Source organism: Buteo buteo, chromosome 2 (genome assembly GCF_964188355.1).
Source record: "Buteo buteo chromosome 2, bButBut1.hap1.1, whole genome shotgun sequence".
NCBI lineage: Eukaryota > Metazoa > Chordata > Aves > Accipitriformes > Accipitridae > Buteo > Buteo buteo.
In genome coordinates, this window is record NC_134172.1 from 51,783,378 (window position 1) to 51,804,245 (window position 20,868).

The following is a 20,868-nucleotide window of genomic DNA, read 5'->3' on the forward strand; positions in this document are numbered from 1 at the left end:
TGACTCCGTGATCATGGGACTGGCCTCGCAGATGCTGTGTCCTGCCTATCGCAGGAGATTTTGGGTATTACTTTCCTTCAGCTTTTGGTTCCTCCCTCCCCCGCCTTATATGTTCCACATATCTCCTTTCAGCCCTGCAGCAGGAGCATGAGATCTTATTCAAGATGATCAGAAGAAAAGCAGCAGTGGGGATTGCTTTCTGTCCTTCAGCAGGGCTGTAAAGCCTCTTTGAGCAGTCAGGCCAAAGCTCACCCTTCAGTCACTGGTGACACAGCTCTAAGTTCCTCAGGCTCACACTGAAGGTAAGGGCTGGCTGTTGCCAGAGCACCTCCTGGGCTCGGGAGATGCTTTTTTTTTTTTTTTTCTGAGGAAAGTAAGTTTTCTTCCCATAAAGCGCCTTGCTGCCTTAGGTCCTATTGAGGGAAGAGTCCATATTAATGGGTGAATTAAGTTCATGGCAGTCTGAGGGTTTATAAAGTTTTGCTGCTGCTGCTGCTTCTTCAGCCTTCCAGCAAATACGCAGCACTCGCTGTCAGGCCCAGGGCAGCTGAAACACCTCTGCCAAGGTGTAGGCAAGAGAGCCTGTCAAGGCAGGGCTGTTGGGCTGAAGTTGCTTAAGTAGCACAATCACCTTATTCGTGGATTTTTGTTCTTGATTCTCCCCTCCACCTCCTTCTCCCTGGTGTGACCAGGTGCCCCATGGCTCATAGGAGAGGGGCAAATGTCACCTGCAATATCCTCCAGCACCTTCCATGCCTCTCTGTAATTAGCAGGCTGACTCATCAGTTGTGCTTCAAATAGGACCTGGCCTGACAAGGAGGGTACCAACCCTGCCCTTTCTGTTTGGGGCTGCCTTGCAGCTGCTCCTGTGTTTCATTATCACTTTGGGAAAAGATAATGCAGCAACAAGCTTTTTTGTTTGGTGGGTGGGTTTTTTTCCTTTTATTCCGAGCTCTGTGACAGCTTACATTGCTTTGAAAACAAACAGCTGGGACTACATTTTTCCAACAAGCTCTTCAGACTGTGTAGTACACAAAAGCACAAAGGAGGTATTGCTCTTTATTCCCTACTTAAAACAAAACACAAAACCCCAGATGGGTTAGTTTTATATGTATATACCCAAGGCAGCACTTTTTGGCACACAGGTCAGCCAAGAAGATAAACCACCTTGTCAGATAGCAGAGCCTTACTTTTTTTTTTTTTTTTTCTTCTAGTCTATCTAATACATCGCTGCTAATTCAGTGGGTGAGAGAAATGGGCCAGGATGTATTTGCAGGCCCTGTGGCTTTGGAAGCCCTCCCCTCTGCTGCCCTGGCACTGGGGCTTCGAGCTGTCTTACAGCTCAAACTGATTTTACAGTTGGTTGTACTCTTTGATAGGAAAACTACTACAGACACACCATGCGAGGGAAGATCTGGCATAAGGCAGTTTCTACAAAGCAACTGCTAGATAATGATGCTGTTAAAGAGGAGAGGTGCAGCTGGCAGCCACTGTCCCAAGCTGCCAGGTCCTGCAAGGTGAAGGGGACAGCAGGGAAAGCAGAGGTAACAGTGACAAGTTAAGCACCCCTCTGACTCCAGGGGCTAGAGATGGAGGTAGCTCCTTAGCTGCATGTGTTATTTTGGCTTTATGCAGTGAGAAAGTCACAAGGATAGGTGTATGTGTCTATGTCTCTATATTTATCGCATGCTGCCTAACTCTAGCTTATCTAATAGCTACAGCTGGATTTACAGCAGCCCACTTGTATCTGTTGAAGAGAAGCGGTGGCTGAAGACAGGTCACTACCGCTTCCTGCATGCAAATCACGGCTGCTCTGCCGTGCAGAGACGGGGTTCCTGTGCATCAACATGAAACCAATGAAAACGAATGGGGGAAAAGTGAGCCATTTCACCAAGAAAAAGACCCTTGCATCAAACACCCTGATGAGACAGGGCTCAGGCAGCACAATGCTGCCTAGCTATTACCTGACATGCAGCACACATGCTTCTTCCCAGCCCTCTATCCTACCCTATTTTGACATTACAGAGAAATGTTGTGCTAAAAAAAGCCCTAATGCATTTATCTAGCTACAGCTGAATTTGTAGAGATTATCTTCAAGTCCCTACCTACAGACCAGAAATAATGCTATTAATTCAAAAAAGCAGCAATTGCTCTCTGTGGCAAAGAGGGCCACAAGTGGCACATGGGGCTTTGTGAAACAGAAATACTTGCTTGCAGCATACTTGAAGTTTCCTTCTGTTAAAGCTGAGCTAGAGAAAAACATCAAGCTTTCTCAAAGCTGGAAAACAGATGTTAGCTGGACAGAGAGATTTCATACATGTGTTCTTAAAAACCAGCTAGTCACAAGTCAGGCTGTAGCTGCAAACTGTTCAACAGGATCCTGTGACCAGAGAGGAAAGCAACACTTTGCACTAAGCAATCCACATTAAAAGCACCTGGGAGAAGCAGCAGTAAAGAGGCCTGCAACCCTAGTAAAAGGTGAAGGTGTAGAAAAAAAAAAAAAGGTGGCAATTTGCCTACTCTCTGGCATGTGTTTCATCCTGCAGGACTGTAAGATCAGGAAGTGGTTCAGCAGTAAGATCAGTGGGACAGCTATTGCCACAGTGCTGGAGGGAAGGAAGGAGTACAAGGAAGGAGGAAAAAAAAAAAAGAATCACACAAATTACCACCACATAGCTTGATCTTTACTAATAAAGCCAAAGAACAAAACATCAGCATTTTTTTCCTCTTTTTCTGCCCAAAGAGCATCTCCATTTTTAACACTACTGCTTTTTGCAACAGATGGACAATTACACACGGACAAAGCAAACAAGGGAATATTGAGACTTTTTCCACATTTTTAGTTTGATGTGATTTCTGAAAACAATGCCTTGGTGAAATACATTTTTTCACCTTCACACAATATCCCTTCTTAATGGGCCACCTAGATATCACAGTGCTGTGACAAACAGAAAGGAGGAGCCACGGGGAAAGTCACATCAGGAAGACGAGGCAGACGCACTGTCAGACGCTTCCCGACTCAATACATTTCCAGTCTTGTTCAATTCCAAGAGGACTCTGCGGAGAAAGACAGTGCCAAGCCCCACCGCAGCAGAAGGCTGGCTACAGTACAGAAAGAGCTGGTAGCTGACTTGCTCATTATTTCGATGGGTGCACTCAAGCATCTTGGAGATCTGCTCAGTATTAGGCTGTTCTAAATGTGTATATACCTATATATTTTTTAAACCAGGAAGCTTTAATTACCCTTGGGCTCCAGCCAGCCAAAATCACCTCCCACATGTGCCAGTCCAAGCTCAGCAGCGAAGGCAGCATATATGTATATAATCACTGAATGAAAAAACCTGCCTGTTGACCCCCTAGTTAAGCAGTCAGTACAACACATGCTTGGGATTTGCCAAGAAGGCCGGTGGCTTCTGTTGTGTGTTTGCAGGCAGTTCCTGCAAACCTGGCAAGCCTCTTCCCGCTTAACCCACCCCACGTGCTCTGCAGTCACCGCCAAGGGGAAGGAAAAAAGGGGTAGGGTGATGTGAAACAGGATCAGAACTGCCATCTAACTCCTTAGAATTTCTGTGAGACTTCACCCTGGGCAAGTTTCCTCCCTGGCTTATCTATGGGCAGGATCAGTGATCCGCAGGCCAAAGAAAGAAAAACAAAGTTAGACCTTAGCATGGGTGCCATGGAGGAACATCTCATTTGAGATGGCCTCTACTGGTGCACTCTGTGCATTGCCTCCTGTAATCAGCTCTCCCTGTTCCTCACTGATCCCTCCACTTTCTGCTGCTCTGCTCCAGTTTGCTTCACCCCAGCTGCTTGCCATGCAGCATCCCTCACTCCCACTGACTTTCAGCATTTTCCCTCATCCCTGGCTGTACAGATGCATCTGGGTTTGGTGTGTGTGTCCCCCGCCCCTCATCTTCTGCCCTTTGCAGGAGGGGTGGAAGTCTCTCCTCCTGCTCCTGTGTTTCAGTCATACCTGACAATCCAGCAGAGGAGCTACACTGAGACATTAAAGCTGTCCCTGCACTGTCACTGCTGCTGTTGGCCAGCAGAACCAAATGTGGAGATTATTAACATCCCAATGGATATGGCAACAGACACTGTGAAGTTCAAGGAAGTCACCTGCTACCATTCAGATATTTATGCAGGAGCAACACTGCATCTCCAAGCCTGACCGCAAACACTGGCGCTCAGCAGATGGCCCACAGGTCATGTATATCCCGATGCATGCCTGAAAGGTCAAACTCGCTGCCATCTGTCACACTCGCACCTGACAGAAGATACCAACTAAAATAAGGACCTGGAATGACAGAGCACAGGGAGACCTGGGGGAAGGATGACAACAGAGCTTGAATGAGTTAAGAGTGTGCTACACCTACTTACCTTTTTCAAGCAGTAAGCATATTTACTATCTGGAACACATAAGCCTGCTGTAAGTGTACTCAGAGTATGTCCCAGTTCTCCCAAACCGAGAGCCTCATACTCAGGAGCACCTGGAGGCAGGTCTAGTATTTCACAGTCCCACCACACTACAAGGGGAAGCAAAGCACTAGCAGCACAGTTAAAACTAAGGGCAAAGGGCTTTTTCTGTTTGGATTTTAAGATGAAATAAACTTCAATTACAGCCTCGAGCAACAGTTTCATATTGCTTATTAATCTTCTGCAGCCTCCACAAGCAGCTGGTATTTATCGCTCCTGTCATACTACATGGGCTAAATGTGGTGAGGCTGGGAGAGGGAGGGAAGGGCCCAGAACAAATGTTTGGAAGCAACAGTCATCCTGAGTTACCAGCATAAGAAACTGCCCTGACGCCCTCCCTTACTCATTTGTATACTAGGATGCTGCAGGACAGGCTTATTACAAATCCACACACAGGAGAGGAGAAGCACAGTTAACACTGTCCCTGCTCTGCTGTTGGTGGCAGCGGGAGGTTAGTACAGGTGACTCCACCTGCAGTTTAAGCTCATGCCATGGGATGGGGCTTTGCAGAGGTGGGGACAAGCATCTCCACCTTGCTGCAAGTGCCTAACACATTAACCAGGTGCAGGTACCAAAGGGAGCCTCTCTCAGGCTTTCAAAAAAAACCTCCCACAACAGCAGCGAAATATAAATCAGGTCCCTTCCAACCTGCTAAGTTTCTGAAAACAGAGATGGCCTCATACCTCTTCATCAAAAAAGGCCGATCTCCATCATCTTAGCTTCTAGGGACTGTGGAGAAAAATGCAGAAAAATACGAACATAAAAACGTTTTTCATCTCTTTTTAAAGTTACCAGCTCACCAGTGAAGCTGGGCACTGTCCTGCAGCTAGCTCTCTGGCATAAGGTGGAACTCTCTGGGTAACCACGCTGCAGAAAGCAACACTGCTGTTGTGAGTCATGCACAAAGGTACAGGACAGAGATTCACACAAAGACCAGCTTTTTGCTAACAACGAAAGACTTGAATCAACACACAACACCAACAAACATGCAGAGCATGTCAAAGACCTGAAAAAGACAAATACAACGGAAGAGAGAAAGTTCAAAACTTGACTTCTCTTGTCCTACGTCTGAAGGTGTCACTTTAACAGAACTTAAATGTGGCTTCTCCCGTTCATGCTGTAATGACTGCATGGTCCATGGGGCGGGGGGAGGTGTGAGAAAATGGGTTTATCCATCCGTTGGTTCAGGGTCGAGTTGGTTCACTATCAGAGGCACTAAACAGTCTCATCTCTTTTGGCATCAGTTTCCCTTCAAAATGATCTTTTAGCTGTCCTGTTCCACTTTGTTTTCCCTCCTTTGAGGTCCAAGTTCAAACGCTGGAAACTGGGAAGTCTCTGGTACTGAAATATCTGAGAGGAAGTGAATAGCTCCAGCCATGCCTAAAACATAACGAGAAAGAGATCTTTGTGCATCTTTGACATTAAAATAGCACAGTTGACAGCAAAGGCAACAGCACCTGTTTGAACACCACCTCACTAGGTCTTTTTTTGAACAGGGGAACTTAGGGCCTATAGAAAGGCAAGTTCATCTGTACTTTGCCCAGGAAACCAAGTATCACTTGAAAAGATCAAAGGCAAGAACCAAGATCTCTCTGCTACCATCTTTTCAGCTGCACAACCTCAATGCTACTTCAATTAAGAAAAACTAAATCCCAATTTGGACTGTCCCTCAGAATTTGAGCAACTCTTGCTCATCATTTCATTGGTTAAAAAACAAAGGCAAAACTTTATTATACTTGTGATATACAGATTCATTTGTTCACTATTCATAAAGAGATAATCCAGAGCCTGAAGCACTAACACCAGCATCACCTAATAAAACTCTTAGTGTGACAGACAACAGAGGTGCCCTACAGCAGGAGAGCATACAAATACAAGCTCAGTTTTATGATTGAGGTAAAATCCTATTTTATCAACAGCTAAGCACATACAAACAAAGGAACCTTCCTGAAATACAGCATCTGAGGCAAATGAAACAATTAGGACAACCCCTAAGATGCACATACAACTTCCACTGAAAGTATGCACATACATGCAAAATTGGACAACTTCATACACAATTTGGCTACGAAAATTTGGCTACCCCCAAATTAAGACTTTTTTGTCTCAAAATTGAGATTTCTAGATTTTTCTAAAAAAAAAAAAACCAACAAACCACCAACATTAAAAAACTAAAATAAAAGCTATATGTCAGCATTAAAGCACAAATCATCCTATTGTTGGCACTACTTCAACTTCTCAACAAATTTCAAAGCTCTTATACAATAGATTGTATGCTTGCTTTTTCCCTCTACAAGTGCATGCAAGGGAGCTCTCAGGAATAAGAATACTTGTACTTTTCTTCCTTAAACATTAAGACAATAACTCTGTATTTAGAAGGGATGCATATAAATACTGCTCTCTTGTGTTCACAACTTGGATTGGTTTATTTGTAAAATAATCCTATTCGGTCTGCTGTAATTTCACATATCTGTGATAGGTGGCATACTAGGCTCACTGTTCGTTAAATAGCAGTGCTACTTTAAATCCTGCTTGGGTCTTTGATTCCTTGCTACTGTCTTTCTAAAACATAAGGACGAGATAGGGAATAGAAAATAAACTACAAATAAAAAATTACAAAGCTCTAGGAAAGTATTTAGGAACGTCTTTGAACTTACAGAAAAGCCCCTAAGAACTCTGCATTTCTTTTCTGTTCAAGTGATTTTGGTTCGTATTAAAACTAGCTTTTCCTTGCTTTAGTATTGCAGCAGAGAAGGTCTAGTTCTGACAAACCAGCAGCTTCTACTAGAGATCCCCTACCCACAGCTGCTCCTTTGCCCAGTCCCTCTGCAACAACACCCACAACAAAACTGTTGCCTGGACTTCTGTTTGCTTTAAGCCAAGAGCCATCGGCACAGCAGAATTTTTTCCAAGGATAACAGTGGCACTGGCTTTACATTGGAAACTACTAAAATGCAACCAAAAGTGAGAGTTATGATAGTGAATGACTTTCTTTTGTCTTCCTCCCACCCACCTTCTTGTAGGCAGAAGTGGTAGTAGGGTCTGGGTCTATGTTTAATAGTAGAGGAACCCACCAAAGATTTCCCAACTCCTAAGCGTGTGCCAAAACTCCAAGGTTGCCCTTCTTTCCTGTATAATACAATACCATTTACAACACCACCACTTTACCTTCAAAGAGAGAATAAGGTCGGTCAGGAATACGACATCCATGTGCACCATAGTCCAAACACCATTCAGCAAACTGAGGAAAACAAAACAAAAAAGTTTTGTTTTTTTTAACATTTTTTATTTAAGACTGTTAAATGCAAGTTTGAGTATCTGCATATCTTTAATAGGTATTAAATGTAAAATTGTGTAAGCAGAAACACAACACAGAAATCACTGTCCAAGATCAATTTATCCCACTTCAACTGTGACAAGGCTGCAATTAGGTTTTAGGATATGTATTTCCACAGCACGAGTCTCAGTTTTGTAACGGTGTAATTAGGTGGGCTGTACTTAACTTCTGTTTTCTGTTAATCAACCTTGCTACATGTCAATGAAAAATGCTGTGAGAACAGATATATTCAGTTTCAAGGGCAAAATTTTTCCAATACTGTATGAGTTTCTTATCTGTCTTGGTGTTTAATTTATCCACCAGCTCAGGACTCAGGGTCGTTAACTGCATTTTGGTTTTCTTTCACTTCTGTGCACCAATTTAGAGTATTAAATCTCCAGCTGCCATTACTTAGTTTTATTTATTTGCTCTCCCCAAGTCTTATGAAAAATCATTCTAAATCAGTTAGACTATTATGATCATCCATGTTTTGCTGCAGAAGACTGAATACTATTAAGAAGAGTTGACACTGTCTTGTGTTTGATCAACACTGCCGCAGTAGCTACATTAGACATACATGACTTATGAATCTGGATCAATTTAATAGCAACCATCTATCTCTTCTTTATGGCTCCACAGAGCATACAGGGGGCCACAAGTTCCCCTGGTATTTCTGTGCTTGGAAGAAAACCACTGCTTACTCAAAATACAGTGTGAGGATTCCTGCAAATTAAAGAACTGAGAGGCCTTTCCCCGCTCTCCCTGCAATTTGGGCAACCTGCTAGCAAACAGATCATCCTACTAACTACAGGGTGCCCTGGCTCTAGAGTTGGAGCTATACAGGGTGTGAGAATGCCCCGAGAGCCATCAGTCTGTTCAACAGGAGGATAAACTGGCATCTCCTCCCTTCTTCCCCCCATTCTGTTCTGTTTAAAAGTTTACTGAGGGATGGATTTTTCTTCTCTTGGTAGGGGTGTGTGCATGTATGTGAATGTCTTGAGGAAACCCAGCAAAAAAACCACAAACACAAACATTGTGGTCTACACTGTTACTGAGGACTGATGAAACATTTTTGGGCCCCCCAAAGATATAAGTCTTCAAACCAAGGTTTAATCCTCCATGTAATCTTGTCTTATATGTGAGGACTGAACATGTTTATGGCATGTTTCTAAACTACAATCAATTCTTGCAACATCCACATCTTATTGCACACTAGCCTTTATTATTACTGCCAGCCTGGGAACTGCAACAGAAATTAAAAAAATGCACCCCAGGCTACTGAAACACAACCATCGTTTAGAAGTTCATAGCTTCAGCACAACTCACAGATCCAGTAAGCCACACTAATATCTTTGTTAAGCCAAGGGGGAAAAAAAAAAATAAATATCTTCTAGCAGGAAGACATCTGCCATTACTTGCCACATAGACTGAGCATGCTTGCTATCAGCAGTGGTTTAATCACAACGCTGAGCAGCAGAGGGCTTGGATGCTCTCTGTTGCCTGGAGCCCAGGATGCCGCAGCCCCTCTCTCCTCTCACAGGCAGGCCACCTAGGAGCAGCTCAGCCTTCTGGGAGCCTGTCTGATAACGCTGGAGAAAAGCTGCGAAGCCAAAAATGAGAAGCACAAACCAGGAGCCGTGGCCTTTCAAGCTCTTCTGGTTCATTTGTGAAACAGTTTCATGGCTCCTGAGAGGTAACCAGGGATTCCTGGCCAGACTCCTTCCCCTGGGCCTCAAGTTTTTTGGTGTGAGCAAACACCCCTGGGAAGGGAGCCATCTAAGTTCTCTCAGTTACATGCCTTTAGGTACCAACATAACTGCACGCTTGCTTCCCTGCATGCTCTGGCTCAAAAAGAAAAGATTTCAAGAATGCCAGACAAGCAAATTCCTCTGCCTGTTTCAAGATTTCCCCCGCAAGAGCCCAAAGGGCCTGACTGAATGCTGGAGATGCTAAAATGCAGAATGGCTGCAAATACGCTGCCAGACCTGACTACAGCTGGGCACCTCCAGCAAACAGTCTTTGGCCACTGGGCCACACCGTCCTTCTCAAATGGATTTCAGGTATGTAATCAAGTCTCTTCCTTTTTTGGCTTTGAAATAGATATCCTTGCTTTTCTCTAGCTTGGTATGGAAGAATGTCAAGGCCCTCGTAAGCCAGAAATGCAGCGCTAACAGGACTTGCCAATACTGCACAGAGCCACAGAAGTTGTACTAGAATGAAGGATGACAGGGAGAGCCCAATAGCTGTGCCGACAGCAGTGCCTGCTTGGTGCTGTGGCTCACACGTCAGCAGTGGGTGAGTCCACATGTGACTAAGACACACATTTGCTGTGGGAGTGCTCAGGGTTTATTACATTCTCTAGGATGCAGATATGCCTACAGGTGTCCTCATGACATGATGCTTTGGTAAATGTGAGACAAGCAGCAACTTTTTAAAGCTCTGCTGATGGAGGACAGGCTGACAGTGGAGATGAATACAATAGCTTTACATATGGCCAGTGCTCATTTAAAAGCACCTAAGAAGCAACTCATCAAATTTCCCATTGCAATACTTTTAAAAAGGCCTCAGCTAAATAACTATGTATGCAATATGAAACCTAGTATCAGTGAATTAAGCTGAAAAAACCCCCAACCAACCAAACCAAATCAAACCAAAAGTCTTATGAAATTAGGAAACAGAGGCAGACAAAGCCTTCTCCTTTGGTAACTGCTAGCATAGTCAGAGCTGATGGCAGAACCTGGACAATTCCAGTGGAAAAATTCTGAGTGTCTTTCTCTGCAATTTGTATTAATGAAAAAAATCGAAGCGAGTAATTTAATAACTGCAATTCAGAGCTCTAAAAGCCCCAAACAGACACTAGTCAGAAAACAAATAATTACAAAAGACTACAAACAGTATCGCTTGAGGAGCTGAGGACGACAGTGGATGTCTCAATGGAATAATTAGCACCATATAACATTAGTCTGTTATTGTTCAGGCAGGCTGATTTCAGACTCTATTTTCTTCTGGACACGTGTTTAGTTCCTCCACCCTTACAGAACATTTGTGCCTCTCACTCTGTGTATTAAGATGGTGCGTGCCCCACGTACACGGTTGAAGTTGTCCAGTCAAAGCGTCAGTAAAGGGGAGCAAGTGACAGGACCCTTTTGTCCCACCCAGACGCACAGCCAGCCAGCTCCAGCTCTAGCACACAACAGCCTACTTCGATCACAGTTTACTCTTGCATGGGCGTTATGACATGAAAAGGAACAGCAATTTTGCTGGAATGCTGTAAAGCTCACCTTGCAAGCTCGGTAGAGGTACTTTTTGTCCTGAGTTAGGTTATAGAGAGACAAGAAGGAGTAGCCATTGCCAGCAGTACCATGACAGATCCCATATCCTTTTCTCAATAAACCTCTCTGCCAGATGACATCGCTACAATCCATAGCATCTTTCAAGTATTTATCCTCTTTAAAAGTCTGTGGAATAAAAACAGAGAATAAACACACATAAATTGAAGTCCTAATGAAAACAAAAGGAAGCTGGACCTGAGAGATGTTTCACTTGGTGTGGGTTTTTTCCATATACAACTTATTTTGAATTTTAATAATCTATTCATCATAAACTTGCTTTTCTTTTCTTACTAAATTGTTTCTCCTTTCCCTGCATCGAAAAAGAAAGAACTTCAATTTTTGTTTCTGAAATCAGGACCCCAAAGGAAAAACTCAAGTTCAAGGCCCTGGGTTCTACAACCTATTTGAAGGGTACGTGGTCCTTTTTTGCTTCTCCCCTCCATTCCCAAACCACAACATCATTTGATTTGAAATATGGAAATGTAATTCTTGTGTCCAAGAAATGTAACATGGAATACTGGCCATCAAATCTGGTCCTAAAGTGCTAACTCCTGGTCCCCCTGAGTAATTCTTCTTGGTTACTCAGCGTCTGCCTTCAATTCCATGTCAAAAATGCACAAGAATATCTCTTTGCATAGCACAGGCCTCTTTTCTCTGTCACAAGTACAAGTAGGAACGCTCCATTATCTTGATTAGTATTTGTACTGGAAATACTTAGAAGCACTAGCCAGTTTTGGCAAAGGACCAATTTTGCAACGTTTATTGCAACTGAAGTGCATTTTGGATACAGAGAGCCCATCAAGAGAGCAGAAAACAAACCCAAGTAATTTAGCTGAACACCACCAGACTTCCACCTTTGTAAGGCTACCTTCTTGCTCCCCTTTGCCTAAGTCACTCTACAGATCAACAAGACAAAGAAAAAAAAAAAATAAAGTAACTGATGCTTTACTGTAGACTTAGTCCTTTAGAGATGAAATCCCCTGCCAGGCTATTTAATAAGGTAATAGAATCAATTAATATGCAAGATTCTTAAATCCACAAGCTTTATAAAGAAAGTCCTTCTCTCTGAACAGGGTTTGTCAGCTACTTAGCTGTAACATTTTGAATTAAGGCCTGGCAACAGCATTTGATTTTCAGGACAAATACTGCTGTCTATTATTGCAAGTCCCTGTGCTTGGTATGAAAGCATAGCCAGAAAAACATACTCCAATTTCTCCTACCACTTCTTCAAAAAGCAGAATATAAAGACTAAAAAAAATGCATCATGTGCCCCATCGCCTTAAACGTAAAAGAGGCCAGAAAGGAGACTGCTAAACAGAACTCGGTCCTACTCTCTTATCTCCTGCAAAACATTTTGTGCTGGGGAAAGCATTGCATTGACAAAGAAGGAGGGGGGGGTGGGGGGAAAGAAGTCTGCAGTGTTAAGTCAACCTCCTACCACAGTCCAAAGAAAAAGCAAGTGTGACTGCTGCTACATTCAGCAATGCTGTAAGAGATTTACAGTTCACATTTCAGGTAGCAGCATGAGTAATTATTCCATAAATCAAGCCTGCTTTTCATCAGCCCACCCAGAGGCCGACCAGGGAATCTGCCAAGAAGGGCTGTCAAAAGCAAGAATCAATTTGCATAAATGTAATTAAATGGCATACTTTCAAATGTCATGCAAATCAGAAGTGCACAACACCAGAGATAGCAAACCTTGTTAAGGATGGAAAAGCAGCAAACAGTAGGCTTGTGGTAGCTGAGTGGTTATATTTATGCCCTAGAAGGGGCCTAGGATCTTTGCTCTGATGTTAAGTTCTCAAGAGCTGTATCTTAATAATGAAGTAATTTATGGAAGACATTCTTTGGCAAGACACATGAACCTACACTTTTGAAAACCAACATAATTCTTAAAACTCTTGGGATGAAGATTCAAAGAATTTAGGTCAGTGTTCTCACACCCAGGACTCCAACATCGAATTGTTTAAATACGTGGCCCTTTTCCAAGAAAGCCTGAAGTCTAGTAACTGCTAGCACCCAGAGAAGCAATTTTACCCACTTATTTCCTCTTTACAAACATACCTATGTAAGTATTTTGAGATTCTTGGGTGCCTAGCCTAGGGTTCTGGTTTGAAAGTCTAGATCTAGAAAGATGTAAAATGCAAACCTTACAATCTAACAGGGCTGCATACAGGTCTCTCTAAAAATAGAGGTCTATTATGAACACAGAATGATTCACCTTATAAGCTTGCATGAGCATGTGGATGACTCCGGGGGCACCATGGCACCAATGAACCAGTCTGTCAGTCTCATTGCTCAGTGACGATGGGTAATTCCCAGATCTGAACTTCTTATGACGCACATAGTCAATGCTTGGCTTCACCAGCTCTGCTAGGGTCTCCTGGTCCACATTTGCAATTGGCTAAAGAAAACATTAAAAAAACACCACCAAAACCATAAACAGAAGTAGTAACAAATTGTGTATCAACACTTAATTCTATGATCTATTTTCAATTATCTCACATAGGTGCCCTTGATCCAAATGCTTTGAATCACTTCATACAGATTTAATTAATGTCTGCATACAACACCCTTGTGAAGAGTATTTTTACAGCTACTGTAGAGACAAAGAAAGTGGGGCACCAAGTTGTTACCTGTCTTACTAGAGGTGACACAGAAAGACTATGGAAGAACTGAGAACAGAAGATGGATTTCAAGACTCCCAGGCCTCTTGAATTGAATTGAATCCCAGACATAAAACAGAGAGAACACTTACAGGAGAAAGATGGTTTTATAGCTTCATTGCTCATAATACACACTTAAAACACAATGGGTTACACATTTTGTTTTAAAAATAAGTAACGCAGATAAACCTGTCCTATTTCCCAATAAATGAAGAAAAGTGTAAGTAGTGGCATACCTGGCAAAGGTTTATGAAGGTTAAAGTTTTCCATCATAAACAAAACTCCCTGAAGCTATGGGCTATAAGTCTGCGTTTCCAATTTCAGAAGCAACAGCTACTTCCCCAGGTAGCTGAACATCTTTGTACTACAAACTCATCCTTAAGATTGCTCTTCTGAATTTTCTTTCTCATTTCTTCTATTTTAGTTTACATACTTGCCAAAAGGAGACTATATCCATCAACCTGCATGCTCCTTCTAAGTAAAGGTTTAGAAGCCAAGTATCTGTTGGGTCTATAGTTGTTCTTTGTTGGCATTCCCTCCTCTACCAGCCCATTTTACAGTATTTTCATAACAGAGCTCTCTATTTTTATACAGCCTACATGATTTCTGGAATTCCTGCAAGCTGTGGGAACAACTGCAGAAATTGGAGCCTGCAGGAGCCTAATAACTGAGCTTATTTTTTTAAGTAACTTGTCTTTGTTGCTGACTTGATGTCATACAATTTCACTGTTTCCCACCAGCTCCAGCACATTCACATTCAACAGGTGAGCACACTGCTACAACTGAGAGTCTTACAGCCAAATGAAGACTTTCAATAGCTGTATTTTCAGTAAGCTGAAAAAAACCAGAAGCCTGTATTTCACCTCAGCCAGGAAAGCTTTGCCAGACTTCTACCTACAAGGTCCCTCAAGCAAACTCCACCTATGCACTTTTCTGAGTGGAAGAGAAACCTTCCTGCTGCTAATCAGAAGTATACCTGAATACAGATCAGCTTATTATGAAGAACACCCCAGAGCTGATCAGCCCTCACTCAGATGCTGACCTGTGGGGTAGGGAGGCTCTGGGGGAAGCTCTGTTTCGCAGCTCTAATTTCATGCTGCATCCCTGCAGCAGAAGGCAAAGCAGATGGGCACCAGCAATAAATGCCTTCAGTCTTGAGCTGTGCAAGGCAAACCCAACCCAGCACATCTGTCCTTGGGAGGTAAATCCAAGAAGAGCAGAGCTCTTTACAAACCCCATTCTCGCCTTGTGCTGCTGAGAAGATCTGAGTACAAGTGAGTTCTTTGCCCAACCTGCCGAGGTTCCCAGCACCTACTTCCAACAGCAAAAAGGTAACCTACAGGTATGCGTCCTGACTCTCTGGCCAAGAGCAATGATACACAAACAGATATTTTTGCTTCAAGGTTAATGAAAGGCGCTAGGATTAGAAATTCCCTAGCCAGCACTTCAGAATTTCCCCTCTACCTCCTGGATGAGTTATTTAACACTGCTGAGCTCTTATTCTTCTACTAGTCTTCTGTAAATAAATCCAGCAATACATGTTTCCTCATAAAGGTGTTGTACAGAAATTATGATCAGTGACCTTCACATCTCAGGTGCTATGTTGGATATCCTTTTTCTGTTATCAAACAATGACTCAACAAACCATCTCCTGAATTCTTTGCTGAAAATACAGAAAAATTCTCCTCATTTGGGGTGGGAGGGGTGGGGAAAGGACGGACTCCGATATGCCATCTTCTTCTGCAGTGAATGACTCAACTCTGCATGACTCATAATATTTAATGTACAGTGAAAAGACAGTAATCTAATGCTGCATAAACAATGGCTTTGTGGTAATTCTTAAAAGCAGCAATTATATGTAAAGGAAAAGAGTTACAATTTTAACATGTAGACAGAGTAGCTTCTGCTTAAACCAAAAAGCACTGTGCAATTATTTCTGCTATCAGCCTTGAATAGTAAATGAAGGATGGAGCCTTTAAAGAGGCTTCTCAGAAAATCTAACAGAGCCAGAGAAGGAAAATGGAAGCCAGGAAAATGAGGGAGCCAGAAGGGGGTAGACCACCTTGTTGAAGAAAGCAAGAAGTGAAGATAAGGGCACAGTAAATCAGACCAGCCTGAGGCCCCAGTGAGATGGTCACTGCAGAAAATGGCTGTAGTGAGGTTAAGACATGCCCCCAGGTAGCAGAGCAGTAGCCACTTCCACAACAAAGTCAGCCACTTTAGCCTGAGCTACTGGTGGGAGTGAGTGGTGTGAGCTAATCTGAAACAGATGGGGAGAAATCACAGCACCTTTTGCAAATGAGGAACAGCTGAGCAGTGGCAACACCAAATACCAGCTGGGTCACTTCTGCAGTGAACATTTGTATGCAGCTTTGGGCTGTGAGGACGTACAATCCTTCCAGTTGCCTTAAGGAAAGTCATTCTGCATGAGCTGGTAAGAAAATTAATATTTACAAAGATGCACAGACTGGCAGCACCTTTAAAAACCAGAAACAGGTACAATACAAATCGTGCCGCTCTATGGCCATCTTCTATAATGCATCTTAAGGCTCTTTTTCCAGATTGTACAACAGAAATAAGATATACAGGTGTGTTTTGAAAAACATCATAATCCTATTGGAGAATCTCAGGACAGGGGGAATGGATTTAAGTGTGGGAAACAGGAGGTATACAGAAGAGAGGAATCTCAGGACAACAGAAAGAGGAGAGCAGGGGTCATAAATGCACTAAGAAACATTGGATTTTGGGGGGAGAGATGGAGGGATAAGGAAGAAGAAGAACATATAAAGAATAAAAGCATGCTGAAGACTAATGTGTGATTAAGGGTAGTCTTCCAAAAGCTTCAAGGTAGTGGGGGGGGGGGGGGGGGGAAGTCACCAGAGAAGAGAGAAGGGAATGGAGGACAGGAGGCACCAGTGGTGCACTCGTCACAAAAAAAATGAGGAGTGATGGATGGTAAGTGCATATTTAGTTGGTCTAACTGCAAGCACCAGAAAAAGTATGAAGATGAGGGAAGGCACCTCACTATCTCTCTTGAGGATAGGAAACTTCAGCTCCTAGAACACTGGTGCTCTGAACCACAACTCAAGGGTTAATTCACTCTAATGCAAGGATACCCAAGTCGCAGTTTTCTTCTGCTACCAGGGCCTGAGCTACCACCTCTGCACAGTTCTGTGCTGCAGAGCCTAACTCCAAATTCTGAGACCCTGACTCAGCACAACACTGCACATGCATGAAAGCTGAAGATAAGATCCTCTGATACAAAACAAGAAATCACTGGTGTTTCACCCCAGCCCACAGAAGACGCTCTTACCTGCATGAGCATGTAATAGATCCCAGCCACTCCATGGGCTGCTCCAACGTATTGCTTCCTGTGCCACTGGTACAACAGAGGACAACGGTCTGTCTTCCGCTCCTCCTTCGAGAAGTTTTTCCCCGATTCAATAATAGCATCTATTACCTAAGAAAGAGAACATGCCTCTTCCATCTGTCTTGCTTGCTTTGATTCAGAGGGTTTTGCTTTGTCATGACTAAAACCACAGTAAAGAATAAGCCACAATAAACGGTGATACAACAACAATATTCAAATCATTTGGACTTGACTGTTGAGGTACAAATGGAATTTTTCCTAAATGACAGAATCACTTATATTTCTAAGAGTGGAAATTTAATATATAAATATTTCTAATCACTTTTTTCCAGGCTTGCCTTCTCTGGTTCCAGTATCTGCAGAACAGTCGTGCATCTTCTCCACACTGAATTCTCCTTTCCACTTAAATAGTCCCACACTTCTGTCTTAAGGTTTTGTGTAACAATTTCTCATCCTCAAATTCTCCAAAACTAGTTACTTCTTAGATGCATTTCCATGGCTGGCCATGGACCCACCCACACTAGCCTGTGTCAGTCCCAGCTGGGCAGCAGGGAAAGGGAGAAGAGATTGGAGGGACAGATGAGACTGAGTTCCCAGTTCTAGGTCCCTCTCCTCTCCAGCAACCCTCTCCCTTTAATTTTGTGAACAAGTGATTCCAGTTCAACCTCACTGATGCTGTGGCACTGGAGAGAGAAGAGTATCTTACCTCTTTGATAACTGACTGTGAGACAGTGTCCGGACCAATTTCAGTATTCAGGTACAGCAAGGCATATAGGTAACCTGCTCTGCCATAAAGCAGCTCATCTGGAAGTTCAGCATCTGTGCTTATGACTGTCCTTTGGAGCTGCAACAACCTGCATCAGACAAAGAAGGTAGGGAGAGAAAGCATCTTCTCTAGAGGCCATACTAGACTATGTATTGTACAAGCCATCAGTCAAACCAGAAGCAGAATGAGTGCCAAAGCCCCGCTACTTCCCTTCAGTCATCCTCAGTTCAGCTGGCTGCCAAGTTTACGCACAGGAGCTCTGCGTGCCTGCCATCCCTAACTGACAGGCAACTCAGAGCCAGGGACAGGTGAGTATTAGTGCAACTATCAGGTTTTTGTGCAGACAGAAACAAATGTATGGGTGCAGGGTGGGGGTTGGAGGAGGCTGGAGAGCTATTCCAACAAACAGGGAAACCTCCTGGAGCCTCTGGAATTTCACCTATTTGAGGACCCTTAATTGTAGATGTGCAAAAAGAAAAAAAAAAAAAACCAAAAACACCCAATACCACCATTCAGCACTCCCCCTCCCTAGACAACATGTCTCAAATGTTTAGCAGCTCAATTTTGAAAAGGGCACTGCTATTACGCACAAGTGTTTTGCTTGCCTTTAGCACTGGAAAAAACAGCTTGGGCTGGCCACTGCAACTCTCATTTGCTCCAAAGAAACTCCCTGCTATTACTCTACCAGTCTGCATTAGAATTGAGGTGGAGCAGAGGTCTGTTTTCCTGCCCACTCCCTCCCTGTCTCTTCCTATCTTTTGTGATTAAATTGGCAATTAGATGAAACCATGGAGATGATCATATTTTAAATTGGGGGAGGGAGCAAGACAATCTGGATTAAGACCAAATTAAATTCCCAGATCCCCCCAGCCGCTACTACTCGGCAGAAATGTTAGCATTAACGTCATGCTGGAGCAAAAACACTGACCCCAATGGCTTGTTTATGCTGTCACTGCTTAATACCAGGGAAAAGCCCCTCACAAAAAAAAGTTTTATATTATCATTCCCTTCTTGGAACTATGCTTTGGACTTAGAATTAAATTATTTTCTTTTAAACTGTACATTGTTAAGTTTTATTATTCAAATCATACAACTGGACAACTACAAGGTAAAAAGTGCAATCATAGATTACATTTTGACATCTATAATGCACCATTCAGCTGGTGTCATGAATATATTCGTAAAAAAAAAAAAAAGGAAGAAAAGAAACAAATACTCAAACTAACCTCCTTTTCAGTCCTCCTCCTAGAAATGACTTTCCAAGGAGAGGTGAGACGAAAAGATTTATTGCTAATCTCATTTTGCTATACTCATGCTTCATGCCTTATAGCAACACTGCTTTCCTAGCTGCATCCAGAATGCCATGCCCAAGTTTACTGTCAGTTCTAAAAGCAAAAAACCCCCAAACCTACCACCCATTTTAAAACTGAAATATTCACTCACGAACAGCAGCATCAGTGATTAATCACTCTAGAATTCTGGATTAGAAAGAGACCAATTGTATTTCCAAATATAAACCAGAATGGAGACGAGGACACAAGGCTAGTCTGCAAATTCTGGCAGCCTAAGGTATGCTGCTGGATCACGAGCAGGTGGATTGCTGGTGCTGAGTGCAAACCCCACAAGGCTCTACTGCTTCCAACCCATACCAGGACAGCAATCAGCTCTGTACGAGAAAAGGGATAGTCAGTTCTCCAAGGAAGCTCTACGTCTGAATGGGATTTCTCAAGACATTTATTACATTTAGATTACTTTGAAAAGGGGCTGGATTTTTTTCAGGCTACCCTTCATATGCTCTGACCTAATTAAAGCCCTTGCCTTCGACGGTTCAGCAAATACGTCCTCTTTGTTTTATTAAATCTTTGTTACATACCAATCCGATGTACCATGTTTCTGTCTGGATGTTCCAGATCCCTGCAGTGTACGTGTTTTGTAACAAATCTACAATTAAGACCCACTCTTTACAGGAAGCATCACATACTGCACAAGCACTACATATTGCTGATGACAAGTGTGTGGCTTTTGTCAGATGTCACCTCAATGTGACAAAATCAAAACATGCATGCACTACAGATATGCCCAGGACATCCTGTCCTTACAGCGATAGAGGACTCAAGACAACACGCTAAACATGAATCAAGTGTAATCCAGCTTTAATAAAGATAAAGCCTATTTTGTATTCTTCTACTGAAAACGTATCAGGGGAGAAAGTGTCTCAACTTTTTAATCCTGTCCTCCAAAACTCCACTTGCTAGTGTTACTGAACCAATGCTGTCTACAAATTAAGGGCATGGCTTTTTGCACCATCAATCACTTACTTGGCCACACATTCTTTAGATTCACTGTCGTTTTTCAGCTTGTGATAAACCACTGCACCCACTGCCAGTGGTCCAGCATCACCACAGAGGAAAGTAACTCTTCTGCCATTCAGATTGCGAAGGATTCTCTTCACATAATCAAGAGATCGCTGCAAATGGCTCTGGTTTTTTGTGACACGGTACAGTTGCAGATATAAGAGGGCAATACCTGGAACAACCACATGAAAAAGAGATAGTTTCATTTACTCTTCCTTCTAAGTACATCATATTCCCCTCTTTAGTGCCTCTGAACCAGTAACTCAAATACAAACAGGTATTTGGGCAATTAAAACATGTCAGTCAAGTGTCCTAGCTTATGCAATGGGAAGGCATCAGGCCATCTATTTGGATTACATTTCAATTTGGATTGTGACAAAAAGTTAAAAAAAATAATCGGACTGAAGCCCAACGGTAGACTTACAATTTGCAGAGAATAAAGAAAATTCATGACACAGGCACCAATGCTCGGTGAAGAAATTACTGAAGACTCAAAAAATTGGGTTAACAAGCATGTGTATGACCAAGTACATTGACTGTACAATACTAATCTATTATATCCAAGAAGTGATGTATTTTCCATTTGAT

General features: G+C 42.8%; 1 protein-coding gene across 1 annotated transcript in view; it reads right to left on the bottom strand.

The window, feature by feature from the left end:
* Positions 1-1,337: 1,337 nt before the first annotated feature.
* Positions 1,338-20,868, bottom strand: part of LANCL2 (LanC like glutathione S-transferase 2) — a 34,938-nt gene continuing 15,407 nt past the window's right edge. The window contains exons 3-9 of the mRNA XM_075054623.1: positions 20,245-20,452; positions 17,867-18,014; positions 17,104-17,250; positions 13,346-13,528; positions 11,074-11,250; positions 7,645-7,717; positions 1,338-5,856 (exon numbers count right to left, since the gene is read on the bottom strand). Of these exons, the coding sequence (XP_074910724.1) occupies positions 5,741-5,856; positions 7,645-7,717; positions 11,074-11,250; positions 13,346-13,528; positions 17,104-17,250; positions 17,867-18,014; positions 20,245-20,452 (1,052 nt within the window). The 3' untranslated portion in view covers positions 1,338-5,740. The remainder of the gene's footprint in view (positions 5,857-7,644; positions 7,718-11,073; positions 11,251-13,345; positions 13,529-17,103; positions 17,251-17,866; positions 18,015-20,244; positions 20,453-20,868) is intronic.